Source organism: Notolepis coatsorum, assembly GCF_963971535.1.
Source record: "Notolepis coatsorum genome assembly, chromosome: 11".
NCBI classification, from domain to species: Eukaryota; Metazoa; Chordata; class Actinopteri; order Aulopiformes; family Paralepididae; genus Notolepis; species Notolepis coatsorum.
In genome coordinates, this window is record NC_140175.1 from 123752041 (window position 1) to 123771476 (window position 19436).

The window sequence follows — 19436 nt, forward strand, 5'->3', positions numbered from 1 at the left end:
GGATGCCGGAGGCGATTCGCGGCTTCCACCAGTACCGTGAGGACATCACATCCACTGACGGGGTGGTCCTGTTCAAGGACAGGGTGATCATACCGCCTTCACTACGAGGTGAGGTACTGAGCGCCCTCCATGCTGCACACCAGGGCGTCTCGATGATGACGGCTCGCGCGGAATCCTCTGTGTTCTGGCCGGGCATGTCAGCCGACATCAGCGCCGCTCGGAACAGCTGCGAGCAGTGCCACCGAATGGCGCCCTCGCAACCTGGGGCCCCACCGACCCCGCCCATCCCCGCCGTTTACCCATTTCAGGCGGTGTGTTCTGACTTTTTCATGCACAGGGGGGTACACTACCTCGTGACGGTGGACCGTTACTCGAACTGGCCGATTGTCTCAAGGACATCAGGCGGCGCTCCAGACCTCATATGCCACTTACGTCGCGCCTTTGCGACATACGGGACGCCTGAAGAGCTCTCGTCAGACGGGGGGCCTGAGTTCACCTCTGCCGAGACCAGGTCTTTCCTGCGAAGATGGGGCGTCCACCACCGCCTCTCATCAGTGGCGTTCCCCCACAGCAACTGCCGTGCGGAGATTGGGGTGAAGACCATGAAACGGCTGATCACCGACAACACTGGCCCGAAGGGCGACCTCGACACCGATGCTGTGCAGAGGGCGATTCTGCAATACCGCAATACGCCTGACCCAGACACGAAGATTTCCCCGGCCATGTGCGTGTTCGGCCGCCCGATACGTGATTTCATCCCGATTGCCCCTGGAAAGTACAGGCCGCATGAGACTTGGCGCGAGACGCTGACAGCGAGGGAGGAGGCCCTCCGCAAACGCCACATCCGCACAGCGAGCACCTGGGCAGAGCACACTAAACGCCTCCCTCCGCTCGTAGTGGGGGACTTGGTCCGTGTGCAGAACCAGACAGGGCTCCACCCCAACAAGTGGGACAGGACGGGCTGCGTCGTGGAGGTGCGTCAGCACGATCAGTATGTGGTCAAGATTGACGGCTCCGGCAGGGTCACGCTTCGGAACAGGAGATTCCTGCGCAAGTTCTGCCCGGTTCGCGATGACCGGCTTCCGCCCCGATCGATCTATGATGATTTGCCAATCCGCGTCGCCGCGCCAGTCCCCGTCATCATTCCTCGGCTGCCTGGCCTCACACGCAGCTCTGGGTTGCCCGTGACGGGGCCTCGGTCCGGCCTGCCACCTGCACCGCCGTCGGCAAGCTCTCCTCAGCGCTGGACACGGCCCACCTCTGCCCCGCCGGTGACACCGGCTCGGGACCCGTTGCCGGCCCCCGTGGCCCCGGTGGCTCTGTCTCCGCCGCCGGACGTTGTCGCGTCGCCGCTGGCATTGGGATTACGCCGGTCTGCCAGGGCGACCTGCATGCCCGCCTGGCACAGTGACTTTTCTATGGACTGACTTTACGTGGGTGGTGCTCATGTTGTATGCTATACTTGTTGGTTCCCAACTGGTGCACTTGACTGCTGTTTACTGTTTGCTGTTGCAGTGTTACTATTCTAGGATTGTTTTATTTTAGCCTTTATTGTAGTCGTGTTAAAGACTCGGGAGGAGATAGGGAATATTGCACTCCGGTTACATATTGGTGCACGCACCGGAAAGGGAAGTAGTTAGACTACTGCTATGATGTAAACAGACACACGTTTCCCCCGGCTCATGACTTGTTTGATTATTGTCATTTCGCCTATTAAAGCAAGTGAACAAATAGAATGTTGTTCTTATTTAGTAGGCACATTAACTGTAGGTCAAACTCCCCAAACAAACAAGCACACCATTGATTTAATTGCCATATAAATAACATACAAAGATCTAACTATTACTCCTCTCTGAACATGAATATAAAACAAGAAGGTGATCTATCTGTGTAAACCTTATGCAATATTCATCATTGATATTTGAATACTTGAAATCTGTATGAACTGAGTAGTTAGTATCATATGAAATAAGATGGAACAGCTCCCTGCATTCATTGAATAAACAACTATTTGCTCATTACCAGTATGGTATTGTTTAAATTGTACAGCTTTTTGCACATCTTTGTCAGGGACAACAATTCTGGACCTGAATGTACCAGTTAATTGTAATCATCTCTCTCTCCTTATGTCTAGTCAAGCCAGGTTGTGGAGGAGAGAGACAGGGATGAACAGGCTATAGACAACTTTGCCCATCCTGAGCCTGCTATGATGCAGGTGTTTTTACATCACCACCCAAAACAAGATTCAGCCAAGAGCGAGTGAGTACACTAGTCCAGTTGCACTGGTACACTTGTCCATGGCACTTACTACCCAGCTTTGTAGTGGTTTGGGGGAATAGTACAGTAGGTACGCATATTTAAGGGGACCGCAAGGATGGTGTACTGTCGGGTGGTGTCCGACCGATTATGGTGGGCCGGTCTGGGCTAAAAATGCCAGGGCCGATTTTTTTATCCCAGTCCAGCCCTGCCATGGACCATTACAAAAAGAAAGTATTCCATGAAAGTCTAGGCCTGTGTTAAAGTGTTTCCAACAGTAGGGCTATAATTGCGCAAATTGGATGCTCCTTCATATAATACATTTTCTTTTGAATGGTTATTGAATGTTACCTTTGGACTTGCATTTCATGCAACTGAAAGGAATTTCATGCAACTGAAATGACAAGCTGTTCAAAATAAACTCTGTTCTTCTCACGTACAGTAGCAGCCTATTTCTGCATTTTGAATGATGGAGGGGTCAGGGGTCAGGGTTGTCCCTCCAAGTAATTTGAATCCTAGAAAGTGGACCGGGCGTGTGTAGCTTATTGCCAGTGGAAGAGTGCAAGAATGCTTCCGCATTCGTCACCGCACGCCAGTACGGTAATGCGCCTTTCCTTTTCCTTCGCCCACTGGTGCACCGGCGTGCTCGAGGTGCTCGCGCAGCGCTCGCATGCGCATGAGATCCCTGCTTGGTTCGACACGCATTAACACGCTTTGGTTCATATTGTAGTACATTGCAACACAATGCAGCATTTCCGCGTACATTGCAACGAATCACTTGGAGTTTGAAAGTGATATCAGAAGAAACTACTCAACCTCGGCTGTCTTTAACTATGAGTGAACACAACACATTGTAACGTTAACTGTCAACTGTACTTTACTATGGAATATTATCGCGACGCGTCGTCACAGACTAAACAGTGTTCTGGATTTTCCTACAATGGATTATTGATTGTAAATTGAACCCTTGCACTGAAGAACCATTATGAATCTGTGTTAGAAAATGTTTTGGATCTAAATCACTTGGAGTTTGAAAGTGATATCAGAAGAAACTACTCAACCTCGGCTGTCTTTAACTATGAGTGAACACAACGCGTGTAGCTTTATGCCAAGCAAGCAGTGCAAAAATTTACCGTAGTGGCATGCAGTAATGCGCCTTTCATTTTCGCGGAAATAGGCTGTCTATTGCCATTCTCTTTGACAAACTCTAACCTTAACCAGCTCCTTAACAACGCCTAAACTTAACCGTTCTAACCTTAACCAACTCCGAAACAATGCCTAACCTTAACCTTAACCATAGAAATTATATTGCCATTCTCTTTGACAAACTCTAACCTTAACCAGCTCCTTAACAGCGCCTAAACTTAACCGTTCTAACCTTAACCAACTCCGAAACAATGCCTAACCTTAATCGGCGAAAGAATACACGTTAAAAAAAAATCACGTTAAAAAATATTTTCGATGGGATTCGAACTCGCCAGCAAACAAGCTATAGGATCCACAGCCATGTGTCCTTGCCAGTTGAGCTATTTGTTGGATACTGAATAAGGGGCGGTGACTTATATATATTGAGCTCCGCTCGTGTCGCATGCGCGGGCACCTCGCGCGAGCACGCCGGCGCACGCACGCACCTGAGCGAGCACGCCGCCGCCGGTGCACGCACGGTAGCATTTGTCTGAAAAGAAGGGCGCTTTACCGCACTAGCGTGCGGTGACGAATGCGGAAGCATTTTTGCACTGCTTGCTTGGCATTAACGTACAGGCGAACACAACACTCTAACTTACCATGTTTAGATAATGAAGTACTCAACCTCTACCGTATTTAACTATGAGTGAACACAACACTCTAACTTACCATGTTTAGATAATGAAGTACTCAACCTCTACTGTATTTAACTATGAGTGAACACAACACTCTAACTTACCATGTTTAGATAATAAAGTACTCAACCTCTACTTGTCTACTGTCTGACTGAACACAACACTCTAACTTACCATCTTTAGATAATGAAGTACTCAACCTCTACTGTATTTAACGATGAGTGAACACAGCACTCTAACTTACCATGTTTAGATAATAAAGTATAACCTCTGTACTGTCTAAAGACAGCCGAGGTTGAGTAGTTTCTTCTGATATCACTTTCAAACTCCAAGTGATTTAGATCCAAAACATTTTCTAACACAGATTCATAATGGTTCTTCAGTGCAAGGGTTCAATTTACAATCAATAATCCATTGTAGGAAAATCCAGAACACTGTTTAGTCTGTGACGACGCGTCGCGATAATATTCCATAGTAAAGTACAGTTGACAGTTAACGTTACAATGTGTTGTGTTCACTCATAGTTAAAGACAGCCGAGGTTGAGTAGTTTCTTCTGATATCACTTTCAAACTCCAAGTGATTCGTTGCAATGTACGCGGAAATGCTGCGTTGTGTTGCAATGTACTACATGTCTGAGCGGGGCGAAAGGAAAGGCGCATTACCGTCCTGGCGTGCGGTGACGAATGCAGAAGCATTCTTGCACTCTTCCGCTGGCAATAAGCTACACGCGGACCGGGCTGAGGGCAAGTTCACTGTGTGACCTGTTGAGGGCGCCAGTAAGCAGCTGGAAACACAGAAGAAGAAAAGGAAGAAGAAGCAGAAGAAGACGCCAGGTCAACAACACATCTTCTGAACATCACCGGTCAGTCATGGTAAGAAAGAGGGTTGTTTTCTACTTTATTTCAAGCCCACACTAACGTCGACGTCACTAACTACTACTGCACATGAATGTTACATGCCATATTCACAACTTCATAGGACAAATGCCACCAATTTATAGGAGCTAGCTCTAACGTTAGCCAGGCTAATGTTATCCGGTGGCCGTGCAGGTAATGTGGCTAACGTTTTGATTGATTGATTGAAAACTTTATTAACAGATTGCAAAGAGGCTAATCTTTCCTGTGACAAAATGGCATCCAATGTAATAAAAAAAAGTCAACCAACGAACTAGATTCTTGTACCGGATCTCCTCTCTGGTAAACAAGAATACCTGTAAAACCCAGATTCGGCTCAAACAAGGGACTAAACACGTTTCGCAATTATGCCACATCAATGTGGAACGCCCTACCTAAAGCTGTAAAGGAATGTGAATCACTACCCACTTTCAAAAACACTCAAAAAACATCTACGTGAGACTGCAATTCGAAACTGGCCCCTACAAATGTCCTAACCTAGTTGTACAGTAAATGACCAAGTAAGGCGCTGTCAGTATTCCAATGTACAGTGTAAAATGTGTGTGTGTCCCCTACCCAACCCCCCCCCCCCCCCACCTCCAATGTACAGCCCCCACCCACCCAACCCCACCCACCCACCCAACCTCCTCCAATGTACAGTTTCTACGCCAAATGTATATACACTCTTTTTCTGGACACTTTTGTATCACAAACAGTACTGTATTTGCAAATCTGATATGTCATAAATGTATAGATGTAGCAGTACTGTCTATCTGTATGTCATGTATGTCATATATGTTATGATGAATTGAAAATGGGGGACCCTGATGTAAACAAGACGAAAGTCTTTCTCTGGTCTGCATCCCCTTAACAATTGTATGTATTGAGCTGTACTGTACCCATTCTGCAATCTGTTAATAAACTTTTCAATCAATCAATCAAAACCTTGAAGACTCTAACAGGAGCACTCATTCAAGGGTACTACGACTATGCTTGCACCTCATGGTACCAAAGCACCTCAAAGTCAAAGGCGCTAAAAACTAAATTACAAACATCTCAAAACAAACTGGTCAGACTACTGCTTGACCTGACTCCTTGAACCCACCTCACCCCTGCCCACTTTGACAACCTAGGATGGCTTAGAGTAGACCCAATGACCAAGGTACCCATGTACATGTCAAAATACTTCCCAAAGGTCAGTGAATACCACGATCACAACACCAGAGGGAGCTCCACAAATCATGTTAAACCCAGATTCGGCTCAAACAAGGGACTAAACACGTTTAGCATTTATGCCACATCAATGTGGAACACCCTACCCAAAGCTGTAAAGGAATGTGAATCACTACCCACTTTCAAAAACACTCAAAGAACACCTACGGGAGACTGCAATTCGAAACTGGCCCCTGTAAATGTCCTAACCCAACCCCCTCCAATGTACAGTAAATGACCAAGTATGGTCTTGGCAATATTCCAATGTACAGTTTTGCTTGTTCAGTTGTACAGTTAGTCTCATGTACATTAGTCTGTCTCTGCTGGTCTCATGTACAGTAGTCTGTCTCTGCTGCTCTCATGTACATTAGTCTGTCTCTGCTGCTCTCATGTACATTAGTCTGTCTCTACTGCTCTCATGTACATTAGTCTGTCTCTGCTGCTCTCATGTACATTAGTCTGTCTCTGCTGCTCTCATGTACATTAGTCTGTCTCTACTGCTCTCATGTACATTAGTCTGTCTCTGCTGCTCTCATGTACATTAGTCTGTCTCTGCTGCTCTCATGTACATTAGTCTGTCTCTGCTGCTCTCATGTACATTAGTCTGTCTCTACTGCTCTCATGTACATTAGTCTGTCTCTGCTGCTCTCATGTACATTAGTCTGTCTCTACTGCTCTCATGTACATTAGTCTGTCTCTGCTGCTCTCATGTACATTAGTCTGTCTCTGCTGCTCTCATGTACATTAGTCTGTCTCTGCTGCTCTCATGTACATTAGTCTGTCTCTGCTGCTCTCATGTACATTAGTCTGTCTCTACTGCTCTCATGTACATTGGACCTCATTCTCCAACATTTGATCAAGTGTCTTCTAATATCTTCTTACGAACTGCTTAAGAACAGTTTCTTCCCCCTCAAATGTATGTACTCTCTTTTAGAAACGCTGCATCTTAAACAGTAGTTTATCTGTATGTCATATATGTTATGATGAATAGAAAATGGGGGACCCTGATGTAAACAAGACAAACGTCTTTCTCTGGTCTGCATCCCCTTAACAATTGTATGTATTGAGCCGTACTGTACTGTACCCATTCTGCAATCTGTTAATAAAATGTTCAATCACTCAATCAATAAACAAAACTAAGAAAGATCCCAGCCGAGTTCATCTCTGTGTTAATAAAGAGTACACTGTAGTGCCAAGCGATGGGAGTCGGAGACGGTGGCTCGAGGCAGAGCGAATAGTATTTATTGAGTACACCTACACAATACAGTACGTTACTGGAAAGCCAGAATGAATGCCGCCGCCTAAATCAGAATGTTCTAGAATGTTCGGCTATGACATCACAAACATTCTAGAATGTTCCAGAATGTTCCAGAATGTTCGGGCGGACAATAGTTCTGTGGGTGAATTATGTGCCATTACAATCACTACAACACCTGCATTTGCACATACACATCCCACCAGCTCCTGTATAAGAGCTGCAACCACAGAGAGTCCACAGGCAACGCGACTGAAAAATCTGATTAGATTCTAATGTGTTGTCATCATACAGCACAAGTACAGTACAACGGAAAGTGCAAATGTAACAGTAAAGTGCAATGTACAGGTGATTAAACTGGGTATAAAATATATAAATTAGTACTACTGAGAAATAGTGCTAATACTGTCCTCTACAGTCATGCACTCTTCCTAATATACTAACATACACTCGACTCGACACTATCACTCAAGTTTGAACACTTTGATGAACATTGTTACGAGTGTTAAGAGTTGTGCCCTTCCTGATGACTTGTCGTACAAAACTTGTAAGTCGCTTTGGATAAATGTGTTCAGCTAAATGTAAATGTAAATGTAGCTACCTCTTGAATGTCACAGAGGCTTAACCCTTTCACTGCCACACGGCTGAAGGTTAACCCTTTACTATCGCACAACCGGGCTGGGTTTAAATACTCGGGCAAGGTAACCTGTTTCAACGATACATCTGCGAGGCCCCCCCCCCCCCCCCCCCCCCCCCCAATATGCAATGGCGATCAGATAATGGATTCTTTCTTTTGCATTACATCAGATACAAGGTAAGAACACTATATATAAATTTGATCGTTGATCTGATATGTCTTTCTATCGCGGCTGTGTGTGTGGCTGTGTGCCGTTGAGTTTGAGAAGGCAGCGGTGGAGCCCTGCGGTCCAATGCTCTTTTCATGCTTGCACAAGGAAGGATAATAATGATCATCTAGCATTGATTTCAGGAAGATTCGATAATCAGGCGACAAATTACAACGTGTTTAGTGTATTCCACTAAAGTATGTATTCCACTCATATTCAAAAGGCTATAAAACGGAAATGTACAGATGAAAAAAACTCCGTTTTGTACATGTTGACTGGATGCAACTAACTGATAATCGACGGGTGTATTAGACCCATAGCTAGCTATACTTTAAGATATATTTTTAAGGACTCTCAAATCTCGCAGTCCCCCCCATTGACTTACAGCGGTGGCGCACTAGCGCCATCTCGTGGATTAAGCGCTGGCGCAGAATGAGTTAAGAATGAAGAATTATTGGCAATGTGGATATTCTCCATTATATAATGGAAGTATTAATTAATGTTCCCACTTGGAAGAGGTGGGTAGGGCATGATAAGCTTAGGCTTCTTCTTCCTACTCCTTTTCCAACAGTGATATGTATATTTTTCGTTGTTTGTCTTTATTTATTTATTTTTAATCATGTTCGAAATAAAGATCATTAGTTAGTTGGGGTATCTCTAATAAACGTGACATCATGAATTGAGTCTAATCTGTGCTTCTCTGTCGTCAGGCTACGGGTTCAGACCAGGCGGTCGGCATCAGTCTCGTCAGCTTCAGCCTCCTGTTGTTTACATACTACACTGTCTGGGTCATCGTCTTGGTAGGTACCTCCTTGTTGTTGTTTACATACTACACTGTCTGGGTCATCGTCTTGGTAGGTACCTCCTTGTTGTTGTTTACATACTACACTGTCTGGGTCATCGTCTTGGTAGGTACCTCCTTGTTGTTGTTTACACACTACACTGTCTGGGTCATCGTCTTGGTAGGTACCTCCTTGTTGTTGTTTACATACTACACTGTCTGGGTCATCGTCTTGGTAGGTACCTCCTTGTTGTTGTTTACATACTACACTGTCTGGGTCATCGTCTTGGTAGGTACCTCCTTGTTGTTGTTTACACACTACACTGTCTGGGTCATCGTCTTGGTAGGTACCTCCTTGTTGTTGTTTACATACTACACTGTCTGGGTCATCGTCTTGGTAGGTACCTCCTTGTTGTTGTTTACATACTACACTGTCTGGGTCATCGTCTTGGTAGGTACCTCCTTGTTGTTGTTTACATACTACACTGTCTGGGTCATCGTCTTGGTAGGTACCTCCTTGTTGTTGTTTACATACTACACTGTCTGGGTCATCGTCTTGGTAGGTACCTCCTTGTTGTTGTTTACATACTACACTGTCTGGGTCATCGTCTTGGTAGGTACCTCCTTGTTGTTGTTTACATACTACACTGTCTGGGTCATCGTCTTGGTAGGTACCTCCTTGTTGTTGTTTACATACTACACTGTCTGGGTCATCGTCTTGGTAGGTACCTCCTTGTTGTTGTTTACATACTACACTGTCTGGGTCATCGTCTTGGTAGGTACCTCCTTGTTGTTGTTTACATACTACACTGTCTGGGTCATCGTCTTGGTAGGTACCTCCTTGTTGTTGTTTACATACTACACTGTCTGGGTCATCGTCTTGGTAGGTACCTCCTTGTTGTTGTTTACATACTACACTGTGTGGCAATTCCAGGTGTAGGGGTGGCAGAATAAACAACACACAGACAGGTTGCAGTTCCCAAAATCATACTCTTTATTTTCTTAGTCAAATAATAACGGTTTGCTGTCGGCCGGGCGGCGTCTCCGCTCTGTGGCCTTTTGCCTTGCGCTGCTACGGGGGACTGAGAGGAGGCTCCTCGGCTCCATTAAGTCCCCCCTCTCCAACAGGCGCACCGCGCCGTGATTCGCTAATCAGGTAATCACTCTGATGGGTATTTAGTGACAGGTGCGTCCGGAAGCGGACGCCCAAACATGGGCAGCGCCCAGCCATTGGGTCGCCACATAGCGCCCATCAATCACCAAGCCCAGGGGTGGCTTGGGGTTGCCACAGTACCCCCCCTCCAGCTCCGACCGTCGGGGAAGAGCGTCCGACGCCCAACAGGCATCCTTCCTGGAGAGGGCGTCTGCGTTGCCATGCGCCACCCCTGACCTGTGAATGACAGAAAAGTTAAATGACTGTAACTCCAGAAACCATCGAGTCACCCTGGCATTGGTCCCCTTTGTCTTGGCCATCCAGACTAGGGGGGCGTGATCCGTCACCAGCGTGAAACGCCTCCCCAGCAGATAATAGCGGAGCGTCTCCAGTGCCCACTTAATCGCCAGACCTTCGCGCTCCACCGCAGAATAGTTGCGCTCGTGTGGCAGCAGCTTCCTGCTCACATATAAAATCGGATGTTCCTCACCCTCCAGTTGCTGGGAGAGGACCGCTCCCAGTCCCACCTCTGATGCGTCTGTTTGTACCGTCATCTCCTTGTCGAAGTTCGGGGAGATCAGCACCGGTCCCGAACAGAGGGCAGTCTTGAGGTCCTCGAACGCCGCCTCCGCCTCCGGTGTCCACTTCACCGTGAACGGCCGCCGCGCCTGGGTCAGATCTGTGAGGGGAGCAGCGCGAGCAGCAAAGTTAGGGATAAACCTCCTATAATAGCTCGCTAGCCCATTAAATGTCCTGACCTGCTTCTTGGTTAAAGGGCGAGGCCACTCCCTTATTGCATCAACCTTCCTCTTCTGCGGTTTCACATTGCCCCGGCCTATTGTGAACCCCAGGTACTCTGCCTCTTCTAATCCCAGCCTGCATTTCTTTGGGTTGGCGGTGAGACCCGCCTCCCGGAGGGCCCCCAACACCGCTCTCACCTTTTGGAGGTGGGTGTCCCAATCTGACGAGTGGATGATAATGTCATCGAGATATGCGGCTGCATACTCCCGATGGGGCCGTAGAACTCTGTCCATCAGCCTCTGAAAGGTAGATGGCGCCCCATGCAGGCCAAACGGGAGAACTTTATAATGGAACAGCCCATCTGGGGTGGAGAAAGCCGTCTTCTCCCTTGAGGCGGGGGCCAGAGGGACTTGCCAATAACCCTTCGTTAGGTCTAGTGTCGTGATAAATTTGGCCAGGCCCAGTCTGTCAATGAGCTCATCCACTCTAGGCATGGGATAGGCGTCAAACTTTGAAATTTCATTAAGCTTCCTGAAATCATTACAGAACCTGGTTGTTGAGTCGGGTTTTGGCACTAAAACAATAGGACTGGACCACCCGCTATGAGACTCCTCAATTACTCCCATCTCCAGCATGACCCGCACTTCTCTTCTGACTGCCTCTCTTTTTGCCTCTGGGATACGATAGGGCTTCAGCTTTACCTTGTCTCCCGGGCTGGTAATGATGTGGTGCTGGGCCAATGTGGTGCGGCCCGGCGTGGCCGAGAACACGTCCCGGTTCTGTTGGACCAGCTCCCGAAGCTCCTGCCGTTGGGTCGGGGACAACTGTTCCCCGCTGGGAACATCGGCCGCCTCTGCCACCTGCTGCGCAAAAGGGGGAAGAGGGGGGGGCGAGAGCAACACATCCCGGTCATGCCATTTCTTCAACAGGTTAACATGGTATAACTGTCGATGCTTCCTACGGTCGGGCTGGTGGACCTTGTAGTTGACGGGACCCACTTTCTCGATTATGTCGTAGGGTCCCTGCCATTTGGCTAGGAATTTGCACTCTGCTGTCGGTACCAGTACTAGGACTCGGTCCCCCACATTAAACTCCCGTGGCTGTGCGCCCCGGTCATAAATGCGCTTCTGTGCGTCTTGGGCCTGTTGCATGTGTTCTCTCACCACTGGCCAGAGCGCCTTCATCCTGTCTCTCATTACCTGCACATGCTCTATGAGAGACTGGTGGGGCGACGGCTGTTCCTCCCAAATCTCCTTTGCGATGTCCAGGAGACCCCGCGGCTTGCGGGCGTAGAGCAGCTCAAATGGCGAGAAGCCAGTGGAGGCCTGTGGGACCTCACGCACAGAGAACATCAGAAAGGGCAACAACTGATCCCAATTCTTCCCATCCTTCTCCATTACCTTCCTTAGCATGCTTTTCAGGGTCTTGTTAAAGCGCTCGCACAGTCCATCCGTCTGTGGATGGTATATGGAGGTTCGTAGCTGTTCCACTTTCATTAGTTTGCACATTTCTTTCATGACCCGCGACATAAAGCACGAGCCCTGATCCGTGAGAATAGAGTCGGCAATTCCCACCCGACTAAACAAATGAAAGAGCTCCCGTGCCACAATTTTGGCCGTCACCGTGCGTAACGGGATGGCTTCGGGGTAACGGGTAGCATAATCTATGATTACCAGTATATACTGGTGGCCTCGGGACGATTTAACTAGAGGGCCCACTACGTCGAGGGCAATTCTTGAGAATGGGGTCTCAATGATGGGCAGCGGGATCAGAGGACTTTTATATTGTACCTTTGGTGCTGCGCGTTGACACTCTGGGCAGCTCCGGCAATAGTCCTCTACCGCTCTCTTCATGCCCGGCCAATGGAAACGCGCCCTTATGCGCTCCATGGTTTTGTCCACGCCCAGGTGCGCTCCGAGGATATGTGAATGCGCCAGCTGGGGTACAGTGGGAATAAAGAACTTCGGTACCAGCAATAGATCCCTAACCTCATCATTCTTTTTTACAACTTGGTACAGCAATTGTGTTTCATTCAAGCATACATTGAAGCGTCTATGCACGGATTGTGGATATGAATTATGAGGAATCTGAATCTGTGGATTGTTTAATTGTATCACTGTCACTGACAGTGTCACACATTATTGTGATATTGTAACTGGGTTTAAAATATATGAGGAGATGCGCTGTTTGATGGATTTGATGACGTGACGTGACTTGATAAATTGAATGAGCCTTTGACGTTTTTGATGAATGAATTTGAGAAAATGCATTTATCTTTTCAAGCACTGTTATCTGATGATGAACATGAGGTGTCACTGGTATAAACCAAAGGTTAATCAATTCAATGCATGTATGGATTAGGTCCGAAAACAGATTAAAACCTGATTAATAGTGTAACTGCAAGCCTCCCTCCAAGCCTCTCTTTGGGAACCATGTATAATATTTATATAGTACATAATACCTAAGCACATACAGTACATAATATCCTCATAATAATTCGTATCAATTAGATATACTATTTGGTAGGGATGCTCGATATTGGCTTTTTTACCGATATACCGATATTGTCCAACTCTTAATTTCCGATACCGTTATCAACCGATACCGATATATGCAGGGTTCCCCCCCCAATTTTTTTTTTTATAATTTCAGGTAATTAACATTACATATCTCTTGTTGTGGAATTAACACAACATTATGCATACTTTTGAAAATAAATAAAATCAGAATTTGTTCTTACTTGCTTGCCTGGGTAAATAAAGGTTATAGAAATGTAAAAAGAAAAAGAAAAAATCTTAAAAAAAGAAACGATACAGATATTTTCCGATATCACATTTTAATGCCGATATCGGCCGATAATATCGGTAGGCCGATAATATCGGACATCCTTACTATTTGGGCTTGTTTTTATCCTTATTCTGAAAGAGTTGAACTAATTATTTTCGCTAGCAAGATCTCATTTGATTATTCATTCCATTAAGCCTACTGCCAGCAGGCACATTTAAAGAAATATAATCTGATTGATTGGGGTAATGAGAGACTTAACATTAGCCTATAGATTATGCATTTAACTTGTCGGCGAGGCTATTGAGCCGTACTGTATTGTACCCATTCTGCAATCTTGTTAATAAAGTTTTAAATCAATCAATCAATCAATGCCGTTAGAAAATCTGGATTTCTGCGATCGACACCTGCTGTCTTTTCAGGTGAGGCGGCCGCGCGCAATTATCCTGAGTATCAAGTCTGGTTCGAATTAACAAGAGTGAATCAGCGTTCGAGGAACAGGGAAAGCCCGGATTCAAACATCGGGTTAATTGAATCTGGATAATGGGACTTTTGATCGACTTAGTTGAACCAGGTACGGGGAATAGGGCCCAGGGAGGTAACTCCTTGTTGTTGTTAACATACTACACGGTAGGGCTGGACGGTATGGTCTAAAATTTATATCACGGTATAATTTGAAGCATAGACGGTAACGGTATATAACACGGTATCAGTGTTTCCGTTAGAATAATTTTTTTTGCCTGATAGGCAGGCTATATAAAGTGACATCCTCAAGGCATGTAGATTTATAATATTTTAACTTAAAACTAGGCTACTTTTGCATATACAGTCATTATATTCCAAATAAAATAAGTCCCGAGTCGAGACTCCGTGCTGCTCCCAATAGTATGCAACTGCAGAGCCGCAGAGTAGGGGCGCTTTCAGGTCCGGTCACAGGCCCGCTCAACAGCGCCCCCCACCCAACGGCTGAATTGCCAATGGCTGAATTGGAGTATTGCACTGTGCAATCATTCCCAAAGGTGGGCCGCAAGCAGCCACGGGAGGGCTGCGAGATGATTAAAAAAAAGATAACGTTTTTTTTTTTTTTTTTTTTTTTCAGGCCACTGAACTAAGAAGCAGGCCAGGACAGTGTTTCTAGTTGTATTCTAAAATTCTATTCTATTGTATTCTAAAATGTGACTATATGGTTTTATATTAACTTAATAAATAAACAAACGAAAAATCTACTTATTTCAACGAACATTTCAAACTAAATAACAGATTATGCACATAAAACGCTGAAAACAACCGAAGCAAAATAGTATTTTAATGAGGCTATTATTATTATCATTATTATTTTTCAACAAGTTAGCCCTCTCATAAATAGCACATATAAATGAATAACTAACTTGAACTAACTTAATAGGGTTGAAGTGATATTTGGCCTAAAAAACCGATCGCCTGGCAAAAAAAAAAAAAAAGCCTGACGATGTGCATTGGGCCGCGGCTCTCTGACGCCTTATTTTCTGGGTCCCGGCCTGAAAAGTTTGGGAACCCCTGCTCTAACCTACAGTGTGTGTTGTGTCTCCTGCAGCCCTTTGTGGATGGTGGCCATGTGCTCCAGAAGCTCTTCCTCCCCAGGGAGTACTCTGTCATCCTGCCAGCCGTTGCAGCCGTCGTCCTGCTCCTCTTGATAGGTGAGGAGATCACCAGTGTTTAACCCTTTCACTGCCACACGACAGCCGGTTAACCCTTTCACTGTGACGATACAGAAGGTTAGCCCTTTACTATCACACAACCGACGGCGATGCTCCATCTTTAGCTCCGCGGATGGAAGAGAGTGAGCGTGAAAGAGAGAGAGAGAGAGGGAGAGAGAGAGGGTGTGCGCGAGCGTGAACAGATGCAGATGATGGCGTCTCGCACCTAGCCCCTAGTGATGGTCGGAATGCAATATCCCTGAAATGGCCAAACTACACCCTTTCTGTCTCAAACTTAATAACGTCTCCTCTGCTCCACAGGAACCTTCATTGGAGTCATCGTGTGGAAGAGTCACACGGCAAAGAAAGTTGCCTAGAAGAGCAGCAGAGAAACTCCGCTCTGTGGCCTGGATGTGTTTCTACAGCGGCGTCTAGAACCTGCAGCCTGATCCCAGTGGTCACTGAGTAGAATCCAAACGACTACACCCCCCCCCCCCCCCCGTCAGAGTGTATTCAGCAGCTGAAGGCGACATGTAAAGACTAGCCAGCGTTAACCACCTACTGTCTCCACTCCGACGCTCTGATCTGATGTCCCAGTGCTCGAGATCAAGAAGCACGTCCACTAATCCGAATACACAAAGACATAATGTAATTTTACTCTAAATAAGACATGTTTTTTTTCAACATTGCAGTTGGTGATTTTCCTGTGTATTAAGTTATTTATATCAGTCCAGAAGATACTGCTATATGTACATTCCCAGAACAGATTAATTAAAGTTTCATACTTGTTTCTACAAAAAAAATTACAGCTGGTTTCAATGTCATTCTTAGATCTAGAATTTCAATAACTGGTCCTTGTCCGTTCCCATTAATTTGTGCGAAGCTAGGCTAGCTGGCAGCCGGATAGCTTTCTACTGAACACACAGACCGGAAACTGGTATCTATCTTCTCGTCTGTCTCTGGAAGACGGAAAGCACATTTCCCATAATGTTGGCGTGTTCCTTTAAATATAGGTTAGGTTAGAAAGTAGAGTTCAAGTGTGACACAACAACTAAAAAGAACTTGAGAGTAAAGAAGTTAAGAGTAAATATATACAAGTCTTTTGGGATAACATTGTGATAACGTGATCTGGCTCTAATCTAGACATGATGTAACGTGATCTGGCTCTAATCTAGACATGATGTAACGTGATCTGGCTCTAATCTAGACATGATGTATGTAACGTGATCTGGCTCTAATCTAGACATGATGTAACGTGATCTGGCTCTAATCTAGACATGATGTATGTAACGTGATCTGGCTCTAATCTAGACATGATGTAACCTTGAGATCTGGCTCTAATCTAGACATGATTTTTATTAATTTGGTTTCCATGAAGATTGATCGCTTCATAGGTGAAAACTGGAGGTGTAAAATGTGACAAATTGGGTTTTTGAGATAAAAGTATAATATTTGACAGTAAGTCATTTATTGTTCAACATTGATGTTAGTCATGTTTTCATGGGGTTGTCACAGGTTGACAGGAAAGTGCTCCCCATTCACCCCCCCCCCCTGCTGTAATATGAACTAACTAAATAATATAATTTTTACTTTTCTTATTGATATTGTGTGGAATACCCTTTTTCTGTAACATTGGCTTTACTGAATATTGGAGTAAATGATGCGTTTATATAACAGCCTTCATCCAAAGCGCTTTGTGTTGTTCCTCACGTTCACTCACACATTCACACCGACAGCCGAGGCGACCATGCAAGGTGCCGACCTGCTCATCGGGAGCAGTTAGGGGTTAAGTGTCTTGCTTAAGGACACTTCGACACGCTGCCCGGGAGGAATGGGAATCGAACCGGGAACCTTCCGATTACCAGACGACTGCTCTACCTCCTGAGCCCCCGGAGTGACGTGGAATATAAATAAATACCTTCTGGAACCTTCTGACTGTGTTGGAAGCTCCACTGTGAACAGCTTGAACTGCTACTTCCAGTGTTTTTCCACAAACCACCTAGAACATTGGACACTATTGACTAATTGATACGTGATTTAAGTGCAGCTGATGGCAGATCACTTCCTTGGTCTGACGCCTCCTTATTTGATACACTTAAAATTGTCATCTACTCCCTATAACACCAGAGCTGCTCACCATATCTCTATAACACCAGAGCTGCTCACCATATCTCTATAACACCAGAGCTGCTCACCATATCTCTATAACACCAGAGCTGCTCACCATATCTCTATAACACCAGAGCTGCTCACCATATCTCTATAACACCAGAGCTGCTCACCATATCTCTATAACACCAGAGCTGCTCACCATATCTCTATAACACCAGAGCTGCTCACCATATCCCTAGAACACCAGAGCTGATCACCATATCTCTATAACACCAGAGCTGCTCACCATATCTCTAGAACACCAGAGCTGCTCACCATATCTCTAACACCAGAGCTGCTCACCATATCTCTATAACACCAGAGCTGCTCACCATATCTCTATAACACCAGAGCTGCTCACCATATCTCTATAACACCAGAGCTACTCACCATATCTCTATAACACCAGAGCTGCTCACCATATCTCTAACACCAGAGCTGCTCACCATATCTCTATAACACCAGAGCTGCTCACCATATCTCTATAACACCAGAGCTGCTCACCATATCTCTATAACACCAGAGCTGCTCACCATATCTATAACACCATAGCTGCTCACCATATCTCTATAACACCAGAGCTGCTCACCATATCTCTATAACACCAGAGCTGCTCACCATATCTCTATAACACCAGAGCTGCTCACCATATCTGTTATGGTTTGAAACCGACCCCAATAGCACAACACAAGACCGGTATGAGAGTTAGCCAAAAATACAAAAAAGCGGCACTCAGCCTTTAAGGGGGTAAAAACATAAAACGTCCATGAACACAAAAAAGGCGGCACTGTGCCTTTAACGGGCGAACAGGCTGGGAAAAAGTAACAGGGATCTTCTTCGTCCCTACAACCGAGTAGGGCTCTGCGGCTCGGCTCTGCCAAGGAATCCTCCTCCTCCAGACCAGACGCGGCCCACGGGCAACGCAGCACACAGGGGGTCCGAGTGGAACGGGTGAGAACACGCCATCCTCCCGTGGAGTAATAGGAAGCGATGGCGAGCCTCACCCCAGGAACGGGGATCACGAAGAGGGAGCTGGGAAGTAGCCGGCTTGACGTCTGGAGTGGGAACACTGGAATCCTCCCGTAGAGTATTAGAGAGCGAAGGCGGTGTCCCACTCCAGGCAAACGGCGACAGGTGGTGATGGCTGGCACGTCGTCTCACGCGGCAGGTGATGGTAGCAACAAGAACGACCCGACAAAGAGTGGAGGGGAGTCTGCGATACAAGTACTCTCCCGAGCTGATCGCAAACTCCCAACAGGTGCGTCAAGGTGAGAAACGCACGCCCCCTCGTTAGGCTGCGTGCAGGATTCCTCACAATATCTCACTAGATGTTCCCTGTGTTAACACTTACTTCGTCAATCCTCCTTCCAATTTGCTGCTTCCAGCAGTTGGAACAAGATGTTCGCAGATGACTCAGCCCTGCTGGTCTCTGACAGGGACAAGTTACAGGTTGAAAAAACCCTCAGCTTTGAACTCGGCAGAATCTGCACCTGGCTCGCTGATAACAAACTATCATTACACCTGGGTAAAACAGAGTCCATTCTCTTTGGTTCAAATAACAAACTCAGCAAGGCCGACGGCTTCTCAGTTACAGTGGGTGACAATATTGTCACAAGGAAAGATGAAATTACCTACCTGGGTTCCATCCTAGAGGAAAATATTTCCTGTGACAAAATGGCCTCCAATGTACTAAAAAAAAGTCAACCAACAAACTAGATTCTTGTACCGGATCTCCTCTCTGGTAAACAAGAATACCCTGAAGACTCTGGCAGGAGCACTCATTCAAGGGTACTACGACTATGCTTGCACCTCATGGTACCAAAGCACCTCAAAGGCCCTAAAAACAAGATTACAAACATCACAAAACA

At 46.1% G+C, this 19436-nt stretch overlaps 1 protein-coding gene across 1 annotated transcript; it reads left to right on the top strand.

Annotated features, from left to right (window-relative positions):
- Positions 1-4824: 4824 nt before the first annotated feature.
- dpm2 (dolichyl-phosphate mannosyltransferase subunit 2, regulatory) lies at positions 4825-16223 on the top strand. The gene is made up of 4 exons (XM_084324564.1): positions 4825-4949; positions 8993-9082; positions 15315-15417; positions 15739-16223. The coding sequence occupies exons 1-4, from the start codon at positions 4947-4949 to the stop codon at positions 15792-15794; spliced, it is 252 nt and encodes an 83-aa protein (XP_084180690.1). The 5' UTR covers positions 4825-4946; the 3' UTR covers positions 15795-16223.
- The last annotated feature ends 3213 nt before the right edge of the window (positions 16224-19436 follow it).